The sequence below is a fragment of the Neopsephotus bourkii genome, unplaced genomic scaffold, assembly GCF_033783945.1.
Source record: "Neopsephotus bourkii isolate Nb327-2 ecotype Australia unplaced genomic scaffold, CSIRO-AGI_Nbou_v1 NB_908, whole genome shotgun sequence".
NCBI classification, from domain to species: domain Eukaryota; kingdom Metazoa; phylum Chordata; class Aves; order Psittaciformes; family Psittacidae; genus Neopsephotus; species Neopsephotus bourkii.
The window spans coordinates 3,156,826-3,176,209 of NW_026901402.1; the positions used below are offsets into that span (position 1 = coordinate 3,156,826).

At 41.8% G+C, this 19,384-nt stretch overlaps 1 protein-coding gene across 4 annotated transcripts in view; it reads left to right on the forward strand.

The window, feature by feature from the left end:
- TRAPPC12 (trafficking protein particle complex subunit 12) overlaps positions 1 to 11,035 on the forward strand; it is a 56,706-nt gene extending 45,671 nt beyond the window's left edge. For 2 of the 4 annotated variants that reach the window (XM_061357607.1, XM_061357605.1), the window contains 4 exons: positions 612 to 710; positions 8,342 to 8,442; positions 9,238 to 9,325; positions 10,694 to 11,035. In XM_061357607.1, the coding sequence (XP_061213591.1) occupies positions 612 to 710; positions 8,342 to 8,442; positions 9,238 to 9,325; positions 10,694 to 10,936 (531 nt within the window). In that variant the 3' untranslated portion in view covers positions 10,937 to 11,035. Of the gene's footprint in view, positions 1 to 611; positions 711 to 8,341; positions 8,443 to 9,183; positions 9,326 to 10,693 lie in introns of those variants that run through there. The other 2 variants (XM_061357609.1, XM_061357608.1) reach the window with 2 other exon arrangements.
- The last annotated feature ends 8,349 nt before the right edge of the window (positions 11,036 to 19,384 follow it).

Genomic DNA, 19,384 nt, shown 5'->3' on the forward strand with positions numbered 1-19,384 from the left:
TAGTTTTGCCCAAATCAGTTTTCTATTTAGATTATCTACTCCTTTTCCTTTTATTCTGTATGGTAGAAGGGAAGAGGGTTTGGGTAAAAGAATAGAAAAAGTCTCATTTCCCTTGGCAGTAGTGCTGGTTTGTCATCTGAAAATGTGCATGAATTGCAGCTTCTGTCACATTATATTTTTCAGAAGTTAAGAGCATGTGCACAAGCAGTTCCCAAAACTTTGGAGCATAGTTTGTTAAACCATGTAAATTATACATATATTTGAAACATGAGATCCTGGGCACACAGAAGGCTTTTAACTTTCATCCTAAATCATAACCTAAGATGAAGAGTAAATGTTCAGATTTTTTGTTCTTGGCATTTAGCTACAAAGAGAATGTTATCCATTTGGGGGGGAGAAAAAGAGGAAGATCCCCTGTGTTTGCAGTTCTAGTATAACTGAGAAATAACCAATATAGTCAGTTCCTACTGCCTGTAATGATAAGTAGAAATCCTGTTCCACTGACAAGTTGCAATTACTTTAATTCCGTTTGAATATGCCTTTAAAAAGGAGACATAAAGGCTGAAGAATGCTGAGCTTAAATACCTGGTCATGTTCTTTTCACTCCTTAGGACTATGTGCTTGCTGTAGATGCATATCACACCATCATCAAATATTACCCACAGCAAGAGCCTCAGCTGTTAAGTGGAATTGGAAGGATTTTCCTTCAGGTATGCATTTTATTCTAAATCTCCTGGGTAGTATTGCTGTTGACAGCTATGTAGTGAATAAGTTGCATTTAAAACTAGAACTGTTTTACAGGGTATATATGAAATTGTGGAGGCAATGCTCAAAATAAATACTTCTGCCATGTGATACTAGGTAAAGTTAGGAAACTTAAAGCACCTACAATATTGGAAGTACATTAACGGACAAAGAACATGCTGTAGAAAATAATGCTAATAACTTAATCGAAGGACAACATTCTGCTTTCCCTGGAACTAATGGTAAAGCTCCCATTGACTTCAGTGAGCTAGAATTTCACTAAAAATCTCATTTCTCACTACATCAAACTGCATGCACCTCTCAGTCACACTGTATAGCTGCTGTCATCATCTAGCAAAAATTGAAAAGTTTCCTTCTTTTGTCCAGGTTATATCCCTGAGGAGACAGGGGAGGGCATATTAAAAGCAAAAAAAACAGGACTGCACAAATATAGTAAATACCCATGTAGCTATCTACTTACAGTAATAAGTGAAAAAGATGTAAGTACAGCAGTACGTTATCAGAATATGATGCAACTAAACTATTAGTATCTGATTGTTTTATTATCTGATTTTAATTTGTAGTATTTCATGAGTTCTCAGTTCTTTCATATTTCTTATACTGGTATTTCAGACTTAGCCTTTTTTATCTACTTCCCTTTACTTATAAACCTGAGTTTACAAACAATTATATTTGTGGCATTTCTGTTATAAAATTATATTCAAATAGAATAATTTACTCTTGATAGATAATTCTATCAATATTGCTTGCTGGAAATCATAGAATGTCATTAAAACTCAGTTATGGATTTTCAGTTCTCAGCAGGAACATGTTTTCACAGTGTGGTAGACATGTTTGTCATTAAAAGTCTGGTTGGAAGTGGATCTCCATCACTATAGAGCAATTTTGTGATACTGGCTGTGCGCATTAATTATTATCTAAATAGGCAACCTAGTAATTATGCTTATTAAAGAATGGTACTGTAAATATGCATAATACTGTTGAAAATACAAGTCATTAATAGCTTTTGTCTTACTGGGAAATGACTGGGTATGTTACTGGTAGTGCCTTGCTGATGGGAGTGTCTGGCTTACTGTCACTCCAGTCTGTTAATAGCTCTGTTTGGTATAGGATAAAGTTCATTCTCAGGAGGAAAGCATCTCTTATGTCTGTCCAATTTCAAAAGCAGCATTTGCAGGCTCTGTACAGTCATTTGGAGTTGCTGACATCCACAGTGTTGGCTGTGACAAACTTAATGGTTTTACTGTAAGAATTGGACATAGCAAGAAAGTATGAGGAGCCCTTGAGATTTTCATCTGACCCTAGATAGTAGCTAATAAAAAGCATCACTTTTAAATTCAAATGTTTCCTTTCTTCTAGCACCTTAAGGAGATAAATCTTTATTGTTTCGCTCATTGGTTTTCTTTTTGTGACAAAATCTTCAGCTCTGCCTGGAGGGTACTGTTGCAACAGATGCAAGATTTTGACGTATAAAAGAAATAAGCAGTGTGCAGGTAAACAAAAGCAGGAAGTTCAAATGAAAGAAAAATAAATGTGTTGCAGGCCTGGGCACCATCATTTTTGTAAGATCACTGTGAGATATGTGTGCATTGTTGATGAGGCACTCTGTGGAAAAGAAAAAGTCTTTCAGGTAAAATGGGAAAGCAGTTATCTGGTATTCAAATGTCACAGCTTCTCAAAACCAGGTAGTGATTCCCAAATAACCTCAGACTGTTCTGTTAACTTTAAACATTATCTAAGAGGGGAATAAGAGAGCCAGATTTTGGCTGCTTATCAGTCACAGATACTGTTTGACAATAGACATCACACATGAAACAAAGCAATAATGTGGAAGTGTAAGTCAGAAGTTTAATAGAAATAAAAAGGTAATTTTTTTTCCAACATACAAAACCTTATTTTGTGTGGTTTATTTTTTCTTAATTACACTGAGCATACTAGATTAAGCCACCTTGTCTTCTTTATCTTCACATATAATGGGACATAAAGAAGCCTGGATCTGATGCATTGTCTTTAGCTGGTGCCTTAATGTACATGGGAAATGAGGAGGAGAGAAGTGGAGAATGCAGGAAAATCCAGAGGCTATTGCAGAGAAGTTCTCAGAAGCACTGTAATTCTGTCAGCAATCACCTGAACTATAAAACAGAAATTCACATGAAATAGGGAAACAGTGAACACATTTTAGTCTCTAGGATTATGTTGAGTGCTACTAATAGAGTCTGCTTGCTGCCTGACCTATCCAAAATTGCCATTTAAATAACAACATTAAAGAATTAGAAAGTGGAAAGCTGCCTGACCTTCGCGTATGCAATAGACTCCTGCAAAACAGAGTTAAAAGCAGTAGGTAAATCCGAGCAGTGCTTAAGAAGAATCATGTTGTTTTCTAGACGAACAACAAACTGAAGTGCATACTATTCTGGAGGTTCAATGTTGGAAGATACGATTATTTGAGGTTAACAGAGGAATTTTCATTTCTATTCAAAGTGATAACTATTATTAGATACTGAAGTCAGATTGGTTGAACTAAGTTAAATAAAATTTAGTAATGAAGACCACTTTAAGCTTTAACATGATAATGACTAGTTAAGAGTAATTCTTTCTTCTAAATGTTCTGTGTGTCATGTCCCGTCCCGTCCCCCCAAAGTAAACTGTTTCCCCTCAGTGGGATAACTAAGAATTGAAGGTTTGGCATGTTTGTTGAGAAGATGCAAGATATTGCTATGAAATTAGAACCCTTCATGATCACAAGTAAGTTGTGATTAGTCTGAAAGCATATTAGATTTGGACTCATCAATCTCCCAGTGGAGTAAACTGGTAGCTTCCTTTAGAAATTGATTAATCTCATGGTTAGGGGCTTTCTTCTAATTTCCAGGCTAAAAATATTCAAGGACAGATTCATTTACGCTTGTGCCACCATTATCCTTTAGTTAAATGGAGGTTATTTTCTTGGTGGCTTTACACCTTTACTGGTATTTATATAGAGAAACTGTATTCTTTGTCATTACAACTGAATGTGTAAGCTTTTAGAATGAATGTTACTTGGTCTCTTTGAGCCATTTATGTAATATCTCGGAGAAATGCATCTCTTTGATTAGTTTGATTGTTAATGAGTATTCCATAAATGCTTTGGTTGATGGACAGTTGCATAGAATCATAGCATAGTTAGGGTTACAAAGGACCTTAAGATCATCTAGTTCCAACCCCCCTGCCATGGGCAGGGACACCTCACACTAAACCATGCCACCCAAGGCCCTGTCCAACCCAGCCTTGAACACTGCCAGGGATGGAGCATTCACAACCTCCCTGGGCAACCCATTCCAGTGCCTCATCACCCTTACAGTAAAGAACTTCCTACTTATATCCAATCTAAACTTCCCCTGTTTAAGTTTTAACCCGTTACCCCTTGTCCCTAACGAAGAGTCCATCCCCAGCATCCGTATAGCCCCCCTTCAGATACTGGAAGGCTGCTATGAGGTCTCCATGCAGCCTTCTCCTTTCCAGGCTGGACAGCCTCAACTTTCTCAGCCTGTCTTCACACAGGAGGTGCTCCAGCCACCTGATCATCCTCGTGGCCCTTCTCTGGACTTGTTCCAACAGTTCCATGTCCTTTTTATGTTGAGGACACCAGAACTGCACACAATACTCCAGGTGAGGTCTCACAAGAGCAGAGTAGAGGGGCAGGATCACCTCCTTTGACATGATGGTCACACTCCTTTTGATGCAGCCCAGTATACACTTGGCTTTCTGGGCTGTGAGCACACACTGAAGCCGGCTCATGTTCATTTTCTCATCGACCAACACCCCCAAGTCCTTCTCCGCAGGGCTGCTCTGAATCTCTTCTCTGCCCAACCTGTAGCTGTGCCTGGATTGCTCCGACCCAGGTGTAGGACCTTGCACTTAGCGTGGTTAAACTACATAAGGTTGGCATCAGCCCACCTTACAAGCATGTCAAGGTCCCTCTGGATGGCATTCCTTCCTTCCAGCGTATCAACCAAACCACACAGCTTGGTGTCATCGGCAAACTTGCTGAGGGCGCATTCAATCCCACTGTCCATGTCAGCAACGAAGATGTTAAACAAGACTGGTCCCAACACTGATCCCTGAAGGACACCACTCATTACTGGTCTCCATCCAGACATTGAGCCATTGACCACAACTCTTTGCATGCAGCCATTCAGCCAGTTCTTTATCCACCGAGTGGTCCATTCATCAAATTGATGTCTCTCCAATGTAAAGACAAGAATGTCGTGTGGGACAGTGTCGAATGCTTTGCACAAGTCCAGGTAGATGACATCAACTGCTCTACCCCTGTCCATCAGTTCCGTAGCCCCATCATAGAGGGCCACCCAATTGGTCAGGCAGGATTTCCCCTTAGTGAAGCCATGCTGGCTGTCACCAAGCACCTTGTTGTTTTTTGCGTGCCTTAGCGTGCCTTCCAGGAGAATCTGCTCCAAGATTTTGCCAGGCATAGAGGTGAGACTGACTGTTCTGTAATTCCCTGGGTCATCCATTTTCCCCTTCTTGAAAATGGGGGTTATGTTTCCCTTTTTCCAGTTGTCAGGGATTTCACCTGATTGCCATGATTTTTCAAATATGAAGGCCAGTGGCTTAGCAACTTCATTTGCCAGCTCCTTCAGGAGCCGCGGATGGATTTCATCAGGTCCCATGGACTTGTGCATGTTCAGTTTTTTAAGATGGTCTTGAACCAGATCCTCTCCTACGGTGGGCCCAAGGTCTTCATTCTCACAGTCCCTGCATCTGCCTTCCAGCACCTGGGTGGTGTGGTCAGAGCATTTGGCAGTGAAGACTGAGGCAAAGAAGTCCTTCAGAACCTCAGCCTTCTCCAAATCCAGGGTAGCCAGTTCTCCTGATAGCTTCTGGAGAGGGCCCACATTGTCCCTAGTCTGTCTTTTGTTTGCTACATACCTATAGAATCCCTTTCACAGCCCTTGTGAGGTTTAATTCTAACTGGATCTTAGCTTTCCTGACCTGGTTCCTAGCTTCCTGGGCAACATCCCTGTCTCTTCCTAGGCTCCCTATCCTTGCTTCCACCTTCTGTAAGCTTATTTTTTACCCCTCTAAGTTTCCTCAGCAGCTCCTTATCCATCCATGGACGTCTCCTGGCCCTCCTGCTGCACTTCCTTCTAGTTGGGACGCAACGCTCCTGGGCTTGTAGCAGGTGATCCTTGAATATCAACCAACAGTCTTGTGCCCCACTGCCTTCTAGGCCTATATCACATGGAACCTTACTAAGCAGGTTCCTGAAGAGGCCAGAGTCTGCTCCCTTGAAGTCCAGGGCAGTGAGCTTGCTGCACGCTCTTCTCACTGTCCTGAGGATCTCAAACTCGACCACCTCATGATCGCTTCAACCAAGGCTGCCCTGGACACTCACATTTCCAACCAGCCCTTCCCTGTTGGTGAGCACAAGGTCAAGCACAGCACCTCTGCTTGTCGGCTCCTCTGTTACTTGCAAAAGGAAGTTGTCTTCCACACAATCAAGGAACCTACTGGATTGGTTGTGCTAGGCTGTACCATCCCTCCAACAGATACCAGGGTGGTTGAAGTCCTCCATGTGGGCAAGGGTGTGCGAGCATCTTTGAGTGCAGTCACTGCTGCTATGATATATAAGCAAATTGGGAAGAAATCTAGATGAATCCTTAAGATGGGCTGTGTCTGAAAATACTTGGAAAGTCATTTACTGGTAGACTAAAAGGACTTGCTACATGATCTTTTCCACAAGGTTCTCCTTAGGGGTTGCAGTGTTTGTATTTCTGGTTAGGTGCTCATATGATGAAATTAGAAGCATGCTTATAAAATGTACAAGTGGTGCAGAGACTATGAAGGGCAGGATCAGAATGCAAATTAATCTTGACAAGTTGAGAAACTGAAATGTTAAATGGGCTGTTTCAAATAGCAAAGGCAAAATACTACCAAAGACTGGAAGCAATACACAAATACAAAATAGGAAACAACAAGAAGGCACTGTTCTGTGGAAAGGAATCAGCCTAAGGGTTAGCAAACTACACATGGGTAGACAAACCAGACTCCAAAATACTGTGGCATAAAAGAAAACTTCATATCAAATGTTAAACATAATTCTTCCATTCTCACTTGTGGAGAGAGATCAGTGAGCGTCATGACCTCTTACGTGGGCATTTGGGAGGATATGAAGTAACAGAAAGAGTTCAGAGAACAGCCAGAATGATGAGGGAATCCAGAAAGCATTAACTGTGAGAAACTGAAAATTGATTCTCATTCTAGAATTACAAACATAGGAGAAAGCGCAGTAAAAATTTTCAGTTATTTAAGAGACTGTTAAAAAAGAGGACTTGGACTGTTATCCCTTAACTACTATGGACGGGACAAAAAGTTGAGGTAAAAACTGAAACAAAATAGACTTAGGATGTATTTTTCCAATACTGAGGTAATTTAAGAATTCTGGAATAAAGTTTCCTAGGGAGGCTGAAATTCACCATCTGAGAGCGTTAACGACACTTTAACACATTTGTCACAAACATTTTTGGCAGTGTCCTGTTCTTAAATAGGTGTTCACTTAAGAATCCCTTGAACCTCCCCACTGAGGGCTGCCTGGTTTCCATGTCTTTATGCTTCTGAACTAGTTTAGTTTCACTTCTTTTGATAGTTTTATTTTACCCAGTAGTAAGTTTTCTTCTCTTTCCATCTCTCCAGCCTGAAATTAGGCACTGCATTGTGAAACCACAACAAGAGTAGGAGTATATCCTATGAAACACACATTGCTAACTTATTTACCAAAGGGCCTTCTTCACATGTTTCTGTTGGGGGCTTTTTCATCTCCAATAGCAATGTATGTGACATACCCTTAGGTGAAATATCCCTTGCTTTGTCGGGATCCCCCTTCCTTTTCACCATAAAATCTGTTCCTCTTTATGCCAATTTTCAGATCCCTCATTCCTTCAGCCTGCGTAATCCACACTCCAGTGTTTTTTGATCTGCAAATGGACTGTCTTCCAAGTACCCCCAGTGGCCCATTGCATTGGGGTTGTTTTTCGACATGTTTTAGCGTGATGCTCTGAGGTCATCCTGTGGTCACTGGCTATGACCCATGAGCTGTGGGTTAACTGAGTATGGGTCCTGTACCAGCTACCAGGCTACTGTATTCCAGTTCTCTTGCCTTGTTGACAGCTTCTGCCTGTGGGCAGGGTCTGTCTTTACTTCCTGCAGCATAACACCCATTCTCCCTGGAAGTAATTCTGACCTTTTCTCATTTTCAGCTAATTTTAGGAACTCTGGAGTCAATTACAACAAAAGAGCTAAATGAGGAGGTGGGGCACCCTGCCATACAGTCCATGAATGCTCCATAACCACAGCTGAGAAACACTGCCTTAGATAAAACTTCTGGTGTTCTTTCTTCCATGACCTTAATGTGGCTCTTCAAATACCTTGTTTGGTAACAGATCTTACCCAATCAGCTTGGTGCCAGACAACTATGTAATGGACCTTGATATGTTTTCTCGTTCTTATGTTTTGTAAAAGATATAATCAGGCTGGATCTCTTTTCTTCTTATTGTGGTAACTTTCTTGTGATTTTACTGTCTAGATCGGAGACATTAAAACCGCAGAAAAGTATTTTCAAGACGTTGAGAAAGTGACTCACAAATTGGATGGACTACAGAGCCAAATTATGGTTTTAATGAACAGGTAGATAATAGCTAAATGAAAATTTAAAATACAGTTTTGCAAAGTATGCATTGTGAACATTAAACTACCCTTGAGATAGTCCTGCTCCTTTTCTCTCTTACGTAACTAAGTCTCATAAGTCTCCTAAGTGAGACTGAATGGCATTTGGACCCAGGAGATCTGTATCAGTTGTTACAGACATACTATTCTGGATTGAAATTGTGATCCTTCAGTTGATTTTACAAAGCTTTTTCTCATTCTTTCAGGCATTGCATATTTTCACTCTGCTTTTCCAATATACATTTGTATAAATAATTTTTAGGAGAGAAGAAGCTATTTTGAGCCTTTATCCTACAATCAGATCTGCTGGTAAAGTTTGCTGCCTGGTAGTTTCAAATACTAGAATACATTGTACTAAAATGAGCTGCATGATGGGGGACCCAGTTTGTAATGGTTAGCACATCGGCTTAACATATTTGGAAAATACTATTCAAAAGTGTGCTGAAAATTACATAGTGTGGCTAATTTCATGAAATAATTCCAAGAAGAGAGTATCTGCATTTAAATTAATAAAAACCCAGTGAAGACAGTTGCTTTGGTAGTCAGAATATATAAGAGCCGAATGATCTAAGTTGTCGTTCCATTTGTCTGTAAATCAGTGTCTCCTTGCTGGTTGTAATTATACCATGAAGAGCAAATGTCAGAAACTCTCACATCTGTAAGAAGGAAAATAAGAAATGGTGTCTGTTCTTTTTTTAATAGATTATCACCTTAGGTTTCTGAGGAGGACTCATTCATATGTCACTTACTTTCCAGAGCCTTTCTCCACCTTGGTCAGAATAATTTTGGAGAAGCTCATCGCTTTTTCACAGAAATTTTAAGGATCGACTCATCAAATGCTGTGGTAAATCTCTAAATTGCTACATTTATAAAGAACACCTCAATTATTCTTGTAATGCTTTATGTGTGGATTTAATTAGTACCCAGAGTACGCTCGGAGCTTTATAGAAAAATTGGATGTGGCATGTGTGCCGAAGGGTATACAAAGGGGATGGGAAATGAAGAACCAGTCTGTATGAAGGGCATGAATACTTAGACACGCATGTAAAGATCATGAGGCATTAGGTTTAGTGGGATCTTCACAAAAGCACTTCTTTTTGCATTCACTGTTTTTAGCATAGACTTGCATGTCAGGAAAAGAAATGGCAGCTGCCAACATATATCCGATTAACTTGATTTCACACAACACTGAAGAGATACTGTAATTTTAAACATGGCATTTTTAACATGTTGTGTATCAGAGCCTTGGATTCCCATCACAAGAGGAGATCAAAGAAGAGGTCTTTATTTACTTCTGGGTTTTCTACATTTGGCAGCTTTCGGTGCATGATCACGGAAGAGTGTTCCTAAGAAGTGAGACAGGTTACCCCCAGTAGCCTGGTCCAAGGCCCTTTAAAGACTGAGGGGACTGAGTTTAGGCAGCACATGAATTGCATCATTTTGTAGGCTGTAAAACAGTACCTATTGTAACTTGCACAAGTAAAGTTTCCTAAAGGAAGAGAAAAAGTGGTTTTTTTTAAAGCCTGTGTTCTTCCCTTATCTGCAGCTTTCAGACAGTGACAATGTTTCTGCTGCTAGAGACCGTCTGTGACTGTATTGTTGGAATCTTGTGGTAACTCATAAAACCTATCTTGTGTGGAAGAGAAAATGGAGCCTGACTTGGTCTTTTATGATGTATTTAGACTGCCCTATCTGCTGAATTTACTAGAAGTCAGTTGTAGATGCCTTTGTGATAGGATAATTCCTTCCTATGTATAAGCCAGAGAGAAGAGGAAAAAAAAAAACCAGAAAAAAACTTGTGAAGATATAGTGAAGTCATTAAAAAAAAATATGAAAATGACAGTGTGCAAAGGCTCATACAGTGCCTGAAATCCATTTCAGGTGACTTTCAGAATTAACTGACTAATGTGCTGTCCTATTTATATTGCATTTTAGACTCTGTTTTCTAGAGTTTGAACTCTTAAAAGTCAGCAGGTCCTTCTGGCACAGGATAAATCTTGAGAAGAAGCAGAAGAAAAGGATTGGATTGTATGATTTGAGAATGTATTTTAGTTACTTATGCACATACACACACAAAACTGTAATTCTTAGCACATAGTAAATCTGGTCTAACTCCAGGCACTAGACTTCTTTTCCTTCTCTTTCATCACTTGTAAATACATACATATACACACATATTTACTTATTTGTTTACAATATATTTTTTCTCTAGGCTAATAACAATGCTGCCGTTTGTCTTCTTTATCTGGGAAGACTGAAGGATTCTCTCCGGCAGTTGGAAGGAATGGTTCAGCAGGACCCTAAACACTACCTACATGAGAGTGTTCTCTTCAACCTGACAACAATGTATGAACTAGAGTCATCCCGCAGTATGCAGAAGAAGCAGGCACTTTTAGAGGCTGTAGCTATCAAAGAGGGCGATAGCTTTAATACTCAGTGTCTCAAGTTAGGGTAGATCATTTCCAACTAATCTTTCCCAGCAAGGCTGATTTTTTAAATTGTATATACTCTTGCTAATGTGTAAATGTGAAATAAAATCTATTCAATGATGAGTGTTCAGTGACATTACTACTGAGTTTGTTGTCTCTTGACAGTCATATCTTTGTGAAGACTTTGTGTTGACCCAGAGCCAGCTTCATACCTACAAGTCTTATATACAAGTCAATTATCCACTATTCTTTTTATATGAAAAAATGAATTTGACCTTATGTTGTCTTGATGGTTGTTAAAGTTTTTCAATGTCCTGGGTTCAGCAGTAGCACTCATTTTTCTCTTTCTTGGTAACTGGTGCAGTGCTGTGTTTTGACTTTTGGTCTGGGAACAGAGCTGATAGCACTGATGTTTTGGTCTGGCCAAGGACTTTCTGAGCCTCATACTCTGCCAAGGGGGAGAGGAAGCCGCGAGGAAGCAGAGACAGGACACCTGACCCAAACTGACCAAAGAGGTATTCCGTATCACAGCATGTCATGCCCAAGGATGTAACTGGGAGTTACCCAGAAGGGCTAGGTGGACTGCAGGGTTGGATGAGGTATTGGTGGGTGCTTGGTCGGCTGGGGTGGGGAGGGCGAGTTATCGGTCAGCTGGTGGTGAGGTGTTGTATTCTCTTCCCTTGTTATTTCCTTTATCCGGGAGTAGGGGGAGGGCAAGAAGGGGGGAGTGAGTGAACGAGCTGTCTGGCTGGGTTTAAACCATGACACTCAGTAATCAGCAAATCACATGAGCTAATTTCATTAGCTAAGAGTTATTGACAGAGTATCAGTAGATACATGTAGAAATGAAATTCTGACTGCACTTCTTTTCACTTTCTCCTACTGCATGTGTCTCATTTAGCCCCATCAGACTGCTGAGTATTACACCTTTCTATGTTCACTGCTTTTAGCAGAGGTTGCTTGGTAGTTATCATGCCACATCCAGATGACATGTGAGGGAGTCACACAGTCCCCCACAGTATGAATTTCCCACATTATGAGGGACTATCATCTGAATGACACTAAGTGGGCTCCCTGTACTTTCTTGGTGTTGTGATCTTTCAGATCTTTCAGATTAAAGCATTCTGGAAAGCTGTGAGTGGGAGTGGAGGATTTCTCTATTCCCAAACTAATGCTTGATTCAATACGTATTTCCTCTCTCCCACTCTCTGTCCCACATCTCCACTTGACTGTCACTGGCAGATGCCACAAGGTTGTACTAAGGACCCCGTAACTTCTGCATGTGTACTTCAGCTCTTACTGTACTGTCTTCCTCATGCCTACCCTGGAGGCTGTGGATTCCTCTCCATGCAGACAGGCATAGCTGCTTGTCATGGTTTAAACCCAGCCGCGCATCTCATTCACTCACTCCTCCCCCTTCTTTCCCTCCCCTTACACCTGGAGGGATGGAGAGGAGAATCAAAAAGAATGCAACTCCCACGGGTTGAGATAAGAACAGTTTAGTAACTAAGGTGTAGCACAAATCACTACTGCTGCCACCGATAATAATAATGATAAAGGAAATAACAAGGGAAGGGAATACATCTCACCACCAGCCAACCGATAACTCACCCTCCCCACCCCAGGCAACCAAGCACCCACAAGATACCTCATCCAACCCTGCAGTCCACCTAGCCCTTCTGGGTAACTCCCAGTTACATCCTGGGCATGACATGCTGTGGTATGGAACACCTCTTTGGTCAGTTTGGGTCAGGTGTCCTGTCTCTGCTTCCTCCCGGCTTCCCCTCCTCCCTGGCAGAGCATGAGGCTCACAAAGTCCTTGGCCAGCCCAAACATTTGAGCAGTAACTAAAAACATCGGTGTTATCAGCACCGTTCCGAGGCTGAAAGTCAAAAACACAGCACTGCACCAGCTACTAAGAAGGAGAAAAATGACTGCTACTGCTGAACCCAGGACACTGCTCCACTCTGGTATCCTTCTGGCAGGGAAAGGAGCACTGCCATTTAGGCAGAGCACATACGCAGCCCATTTCAGCTCAGTTCCCCTCCTCTTACCAAATGAAAACATGGTGCAGAAAGCATTTCCCAGGGAATAGGATGGGGAGACTGAGGCAGAGGTATATAAGGGTTAGGCCACAGAAAGTGGAAGCAAATGGGGTGATGCAGAGCATGACAGAAGGAAGTTACTGCTGATGGGACAATACCAGCATACAGTGATTCTGGCATCCCTTGGAACAAACATTTTTGGAATCACAGTACCACTGTGGTATCAGGGAATTTCACATCCCTGCCCACATTTCTCCCTTCAGCTGTATTGTAGATTCAATCCATATACTTCCGTTCCTTGTACGTGAACATATACATCTGTTCATTGGGGGGGTTTATTATTTTGAGACAAATGTAATGTTTAACAATTGGAGTAGCTTCTTGTCATAAACCACCTCCATGGGACAATTCTCTTACCTTAATTCATTTTTTATACCACATCCATTAGTTCTAACTGTCTTTAAATACCCCCACCCATATTTTTAAGTAACTAATAACTTTTATGTTTGTCCAACTGGAGTTGCTGTACAGGGGATGAACAGCTGTCTTCAAAAAACCAGGTCATTTGAAAACTGCTGCAGACTGGACGTGTGAAAAAATGAGAATGCCTTAAGAACACCAGTAACCTTGGAAAACATAAACCTACAGCTTATACACACACACAGAATTTGTCCCATTTTTACAGGATATATATGGTTTACAGGTCATGCTTGTACGCAGAAACAATGGCTGGTTATGTACCCGTCAACTGAAAAAAGTTAAACCAGTTGGTACTCCTGTTACTGGCTTGGCCACAGCTGGATATTACTTTGTGCAGCACTTGGGTAGACTTGTCCTAAGGTACCACTACTGAATCCAAATATATGAATTCTGCACCACCTACTTAAGTTGGGTTTAGATACCATTTATATATCTTCAGTGAGTACTAAAATACAGTGAAATAAAAGTAGTTACTTCTGCATTGCTCTTTATGAGGTTTTACATTTGTTTCAAATACTGCTATGGCAAGGTTTAACTGGACAAATTCTCAAGTTTACATTGTCATGAGTGAGTTGAAATCAGGGTAGTTTTCAGTTTGTCACAACTATTAATCTGATCTGGTATGTCACGTACTGTTCTCATTACAAGTAATCTGAAGGCCACTTCTTGGGCATGGAGAGATAGAAATCCTGGTATGTAACCACCACTGTCTCCAAAGACTCAGAGCACTGAACAATTTACCAGGGCATGTAGTGACAGGACAAGGGACAATGGCTTTAAAACTGACAGAAAAGAGATTTAGATTAGATACTAGAAAGAAATTCTTTACTATGAAGGTGGCACTGGCACAAGTTGCCCCAAGAAGTTGCCCCTGGCTGCCATATCCCTGGCAGTGTTCAAGGGCAGGTTGGACAGGGCTTGGAGCAACCTGCTGTAGCGTGAGGTGTCCCTGCCCATGGCAGGGGGGTTGGAACTAAATGATCTCTAAGGTTCATTCCAACCCAGACCTGTCTGTGATTCTTTGATTCTAGCTAAAATTTACAATTGTATGTAAATCAGTAAAATAGAGATTCCCATGCACTTAGCTGAAGGTCAGGTGTTGTGTTAGATTGCTGTACTATCGGGAAGCCTGATTTGTCTTTTCCAGTTCTGAGTGGAAGTAGCATGATCCATCAACATCCAACTTCAAGCTGAAGCCACTTGCTACTTTATAATTGAGGAGTAAAATGCTTCCTTTTTGAATTCAGTAGTACCTTATACTCACCGCATGTGTTAAATGACAGCCTGTGTTCTGAGCAGCAGAGAATAAAAATTTATGATCCCAGTCAGTCAAAAAAACATTAAAAAAGAGGCACTGAAAACATAATACCCTGTTCTCCAAGTTTCTCTGAATTCTAATTCATACATTTTACTGCATAGGTCTCACTTCGGTATGTTTGCTATGCTCTTGTTAGTGGAAGCTTTCACTTGGATAAAAACGCCCTCAGAGGAGACTGGGACTGGGTGACCTCTAAGCTCAGTGAGCCATTAAACAAGTGACATCCTGGTAGACTTGCAGAATAATTAAAATTTAAATGCAAAGGCATATTATCGCTGCTGGATGTATGCAAATTGTTAACTGTTTATAAAACGCAAGAAAGAGGTGTCAGCGTCACTTTATGGTTTGGTTTAACATATGTACAAGTGTTTGACTTCCCTATATTCAGCCAGTTGCACATCTGAATGCTGTATATGGTGTTAAAGCTTTAAAGCTAAGGACAAAATTTGTCCTCAAAACATTAATTACACCAGGCAATCCTGTTAAATTCAATGAATTCAGCTGAATTTAATGAGGGTTCCTGGTGTAAATGAGGGCAGAGCTCAGTTCTGAAACACAGCATGCATGTGTCATCTGGCTAAGTGAGAAAAGCTGTGGAAGTATAGCCTGAATGAGCTGATTGTTGTATTCAAGTCTTAAAGCTTAATGTGCCTTAACAGAAGTTTTGCATTTAAATTTCCTCTTCTATTAAAAGAGGAGCAAAGAAGCTGTACTTCAAACATCCAGATAATTACATTACGCACAGAGACCCTGATCCTCAAAAGGACTTCAGCAGCTATCTGCCATTTCTGGTACCCAACTGCTGTTCAGGTGATACTGGCATTGCCTCACCAGCTGGTCATTTACATTTTCCCAGTGCCTCAGGTTTTGGGCTGGACCCGTTAAATGTTCCCCAGAAGGCACATGCAGACGTGCCTGAGACTCCACACTGGACCTCAGCTAGTGTCCTGGAAATGATTGCTCCTCCTCCTACCCTGTCCTTCTTGTCAGCAAGAGCTGGGTGAGCTCACTGACCCAGTGCAGAAACTCACCATGCCAGCAGACACCCTCTGCAGATTCATCTTCGTCTTGAGGATGAAGTCTTCAACCCAAGGATGTGCTGGGAATTACCCCCTGCCTGGGTAGGCTGCCAGGTTTGCTGCACTGCAGTGGCCTGGGGGGTGGTAGACAGGCAATCCCTCTCCAAAGCCTTTGCTGCAGGTGTTTTGCAAATCAAATTGAAGAGGGGAATAAGGCATGCAGTCTGCCTCCATAGCGAAGTTATGTTGTCTTACTTGTGTGTCAGGTGATGCCCTTAATCCACCACATGCATTGCAGCCATCCAAATGGAGACTGCAAGATGTGTGGTACTCCTGTCTCATGTTGTATTTAGCTGGTGAGAAACATACATTCCCTCTCTGCTTAAACTTGCAATCGAGAAATGTGTGAAAACAGGCCCGAAGCATCAAATACAGGTTTAAATGTATTCCACATAAGTAGAACAACAGCAGTCAGAGTAAGTCTCTCTGAGGCAGCTCAAGTAGCGGCCTAGATTGCTGTTGTTCTGGGCAGAGGCCACAGAAACTAGAGATGTTACAAGGTGGGTTTTATCCATTAGCCCATACCTATAACACAAGTTGTAAGGAACCTGGCCATCCACCCCTGCCTCACCCTGCTTTCTACCCACTTAATAAAACATTGGGGAAAAGTGTATTTTACCAGTGAGGTACTTTACAATGTAGGAACCTGCACAGAGTTTTTAGCATTTGAACAGCAGCTCAGTAGCACCAAATGCAAACAAGCTCCAACACTAACTTTGAGGCAACAATAGTGGAAAGTGGGGAAGCTGCATTCCCACTTAGTTCTCTCAGTCAGCTTCAGAATTACAAATGTAGGGATTCTCATCTTCAAGGGGTGTGTGAGATGGTCACAATCCTGGATTTAGGGAGGAAAGAATGGGGCAGGGGCGGGGGGTAGAACTACCCAGGTGACACCTTTCCAAGCTGTTCTGGATCAACACCTGATCCTATTCTAGATTTGGACAGCCATTTGCAGATGTTTTATGTATGAGAGTTTCTAAAATGAATCCATCTGAAAGCCAGCAACAATGGCTTGTAGTTAACCCACAAAGAGAGAAAAGATTGGATGTTGCTTGTCTGAGGCAGGGAAGGAAGGAAGAATGAGAAGGTTCCTCTCTAGCTTTGAGGAAATGTCAAAACTCTCAGTGCTAAACTGCAGATACTGAAGTGAAAGGATGCAGAGCAGAATTACTAGAGCCATTTAGTAAAAAAATCAGTGCAAGGTGTGAGCAACTACTTCAGGTGCTGCCACGCACTCCAGGGGCAGGCGGCAGAACTAGTGAGCCCCAGCCTCTGCAGCCCATGCATAACCTGGACACCACTCGGTGTCCCTTGTCATGGCATCACCCACAACAGCTCGGCTCTTTCCATGAATAGCCATGGGTCAGCTTTAAGTTGCCTGAAACATTTGGGAAAAAAAAAGAAAAGCCTGAGGGTGGACCCAGATCACATTCTCCAGGCTCAAAAATGTCTGTGATCACAGGGGAAACCAGAACCCAGAGCTTGGTTTGGCTGCTCAAGGCCGTGTCTGCAACCAAAGGCAGTCCTGGAGCATACCTAGCCCAATTTTCTACCAGCCACTGCAGCTCATTGACAGGCACAATAGTGATTGATTGGTACTCTGAGAAGCAGCACAGAAGCAATGGAGAAATGAAGGGGCACTTTAAAAAATTAGCATAGGAATCCCAGAGAGAACTGCAGCAGGGGAAGCCAGCATTAAGAGAGATCCACAGCCCTTTGACTGCTGAATCTTTCCCCAGGAAGCTGGGGGTTTGGCTTTCTGCTTCCGTCTTATCTGGGTATTTATATAGTTATTAGAAAACATGAGCTAGTGGCTCACGAAAAGTAGGTTTTTCAAGTTGCAGGTATAGCAGAGCACCTTTTTGCAAACACCCGAAATGTTTTGGGAATCAAGCTGTAAAATTACAATGAATGCAGCAAATGAGATCAATCTGGATCTCTGAGACAGAAACATTTAAATTGTAACACTGATTCATCCCACAATGAGTTGATAATTTTATTTGGCTTCAGGAGATAGCAGACAACTGGTAGTGACATTATTTTGGGAAGAGGGGAGAGAATCTGAGAATCTCTATCATTTTCACAGAGAAGACTCCCGAACAGATAATGTAATTTTCAAGCATAGCACAGGTCAAGCCCACAGCCTCTGCCTGGCCAGATATCTAAATCCATAATTTGGCTGCTAGGGATATTCTTCAAAGCAGTGCTCAGACGCCACTTCAGTCTTTATGCACCATGGTGTCTGCCAGCTGATACTAAATGATGGCCTTTGTCAGAAAACTCTCCCTTCCCATAAGCTCCTAGGTTCAAGCCAGATCCTGGGGTCAGGAACCAAGCAAGCGAGTGCCTGTTCTGCCAGTGGGACCCAATGCTCTGAGTGCATGAAGACCTTGCATTTATCAAGTTCAGCAACCAGGACAGGGCAGCTGCCAGCTCCTGCAGCTGCTGTGAAGCAGCATAGCCCCTGATTTGGGCAGCCTGGGGTGAGACACCCCTCACAGCAGCATTTCCCTTCACCCCTTTGTGCCTGGTGTGGATAGTGGGTAGTGCCTGGTAGTTAACAGTTAACTATCAAGTGGCTGTGAAATGCCTTTGCATCAATATATCCATCCAAAGACACTTGCCCCAGCACATATAACAAGGGAGGGCAGCATCAGAGACCTTGCAGCTGCATGTTTACCCACCTAATTTATTAAAAATCCCAAAGCCCATCCACAGCTTGCCTTGAGTCCATTCACAGAAAAGCTTTCTCAACATGGTCATGAGAAACTGGTATATACAGCACATGGGAAAAGCCTGGATTAAAGTGAAAAATAATACATAGGGACCAAAAAGGCTGTCTTCAAACCCCTCAATTCAGTACCATTTTTCCTACCATTTTTTTTAATCTCTAATCCTGGAGGTGTTGAAATATTCCTCTTGCCAGAGTTAATGCTGCCAACATGATATTGCTGAAACCTCTTACATAAATTTTCATACTACATCAATGCACCAAGATTTTCCACTAGCTGCAGTAATACACTCACGGGTTTGGACCAAAAATCCATTTCATTTTGCACTTTTCAATACGTGGGGGAAAAAAGAAAAGAAAAACCCAAACACATAAAATCACCATGAAAATAAACTGTGTTTTTCATCTGCAGGAACGGCATGTTCTCCCTCCCTTCTCTCCGCTCTCTGGAGCATTTTCTATTAATATTAATGCTTTTTTCTGCCCAGCTGTTTCCTCTCAGTGTAATCTCCCATGTAATCTCTTCACAGGTGTGGAATCTTTATACCAGCCTCAAATTGCTTTTTTCCTGGCTGACAAAAAACCCCCACCTTCAGAGAGCAAAGCTTTCACCCTTTCAAAGACACTTACAGTACTAAAGGGCACGGACTCAAAAGCATTGACAGCAAGACACCCACAGCCCTCACCACCTCCCTGCAGCAGAATGCATTGTGCTGTGAAAATGATGAACGATCTTCAGCAGGGTGATCGTGTGTTATCCTTGACAGCCAGGAGATGGGAGCTGTACCTGGTGTATATATTCCTCCAGAGAGGCAACAAAA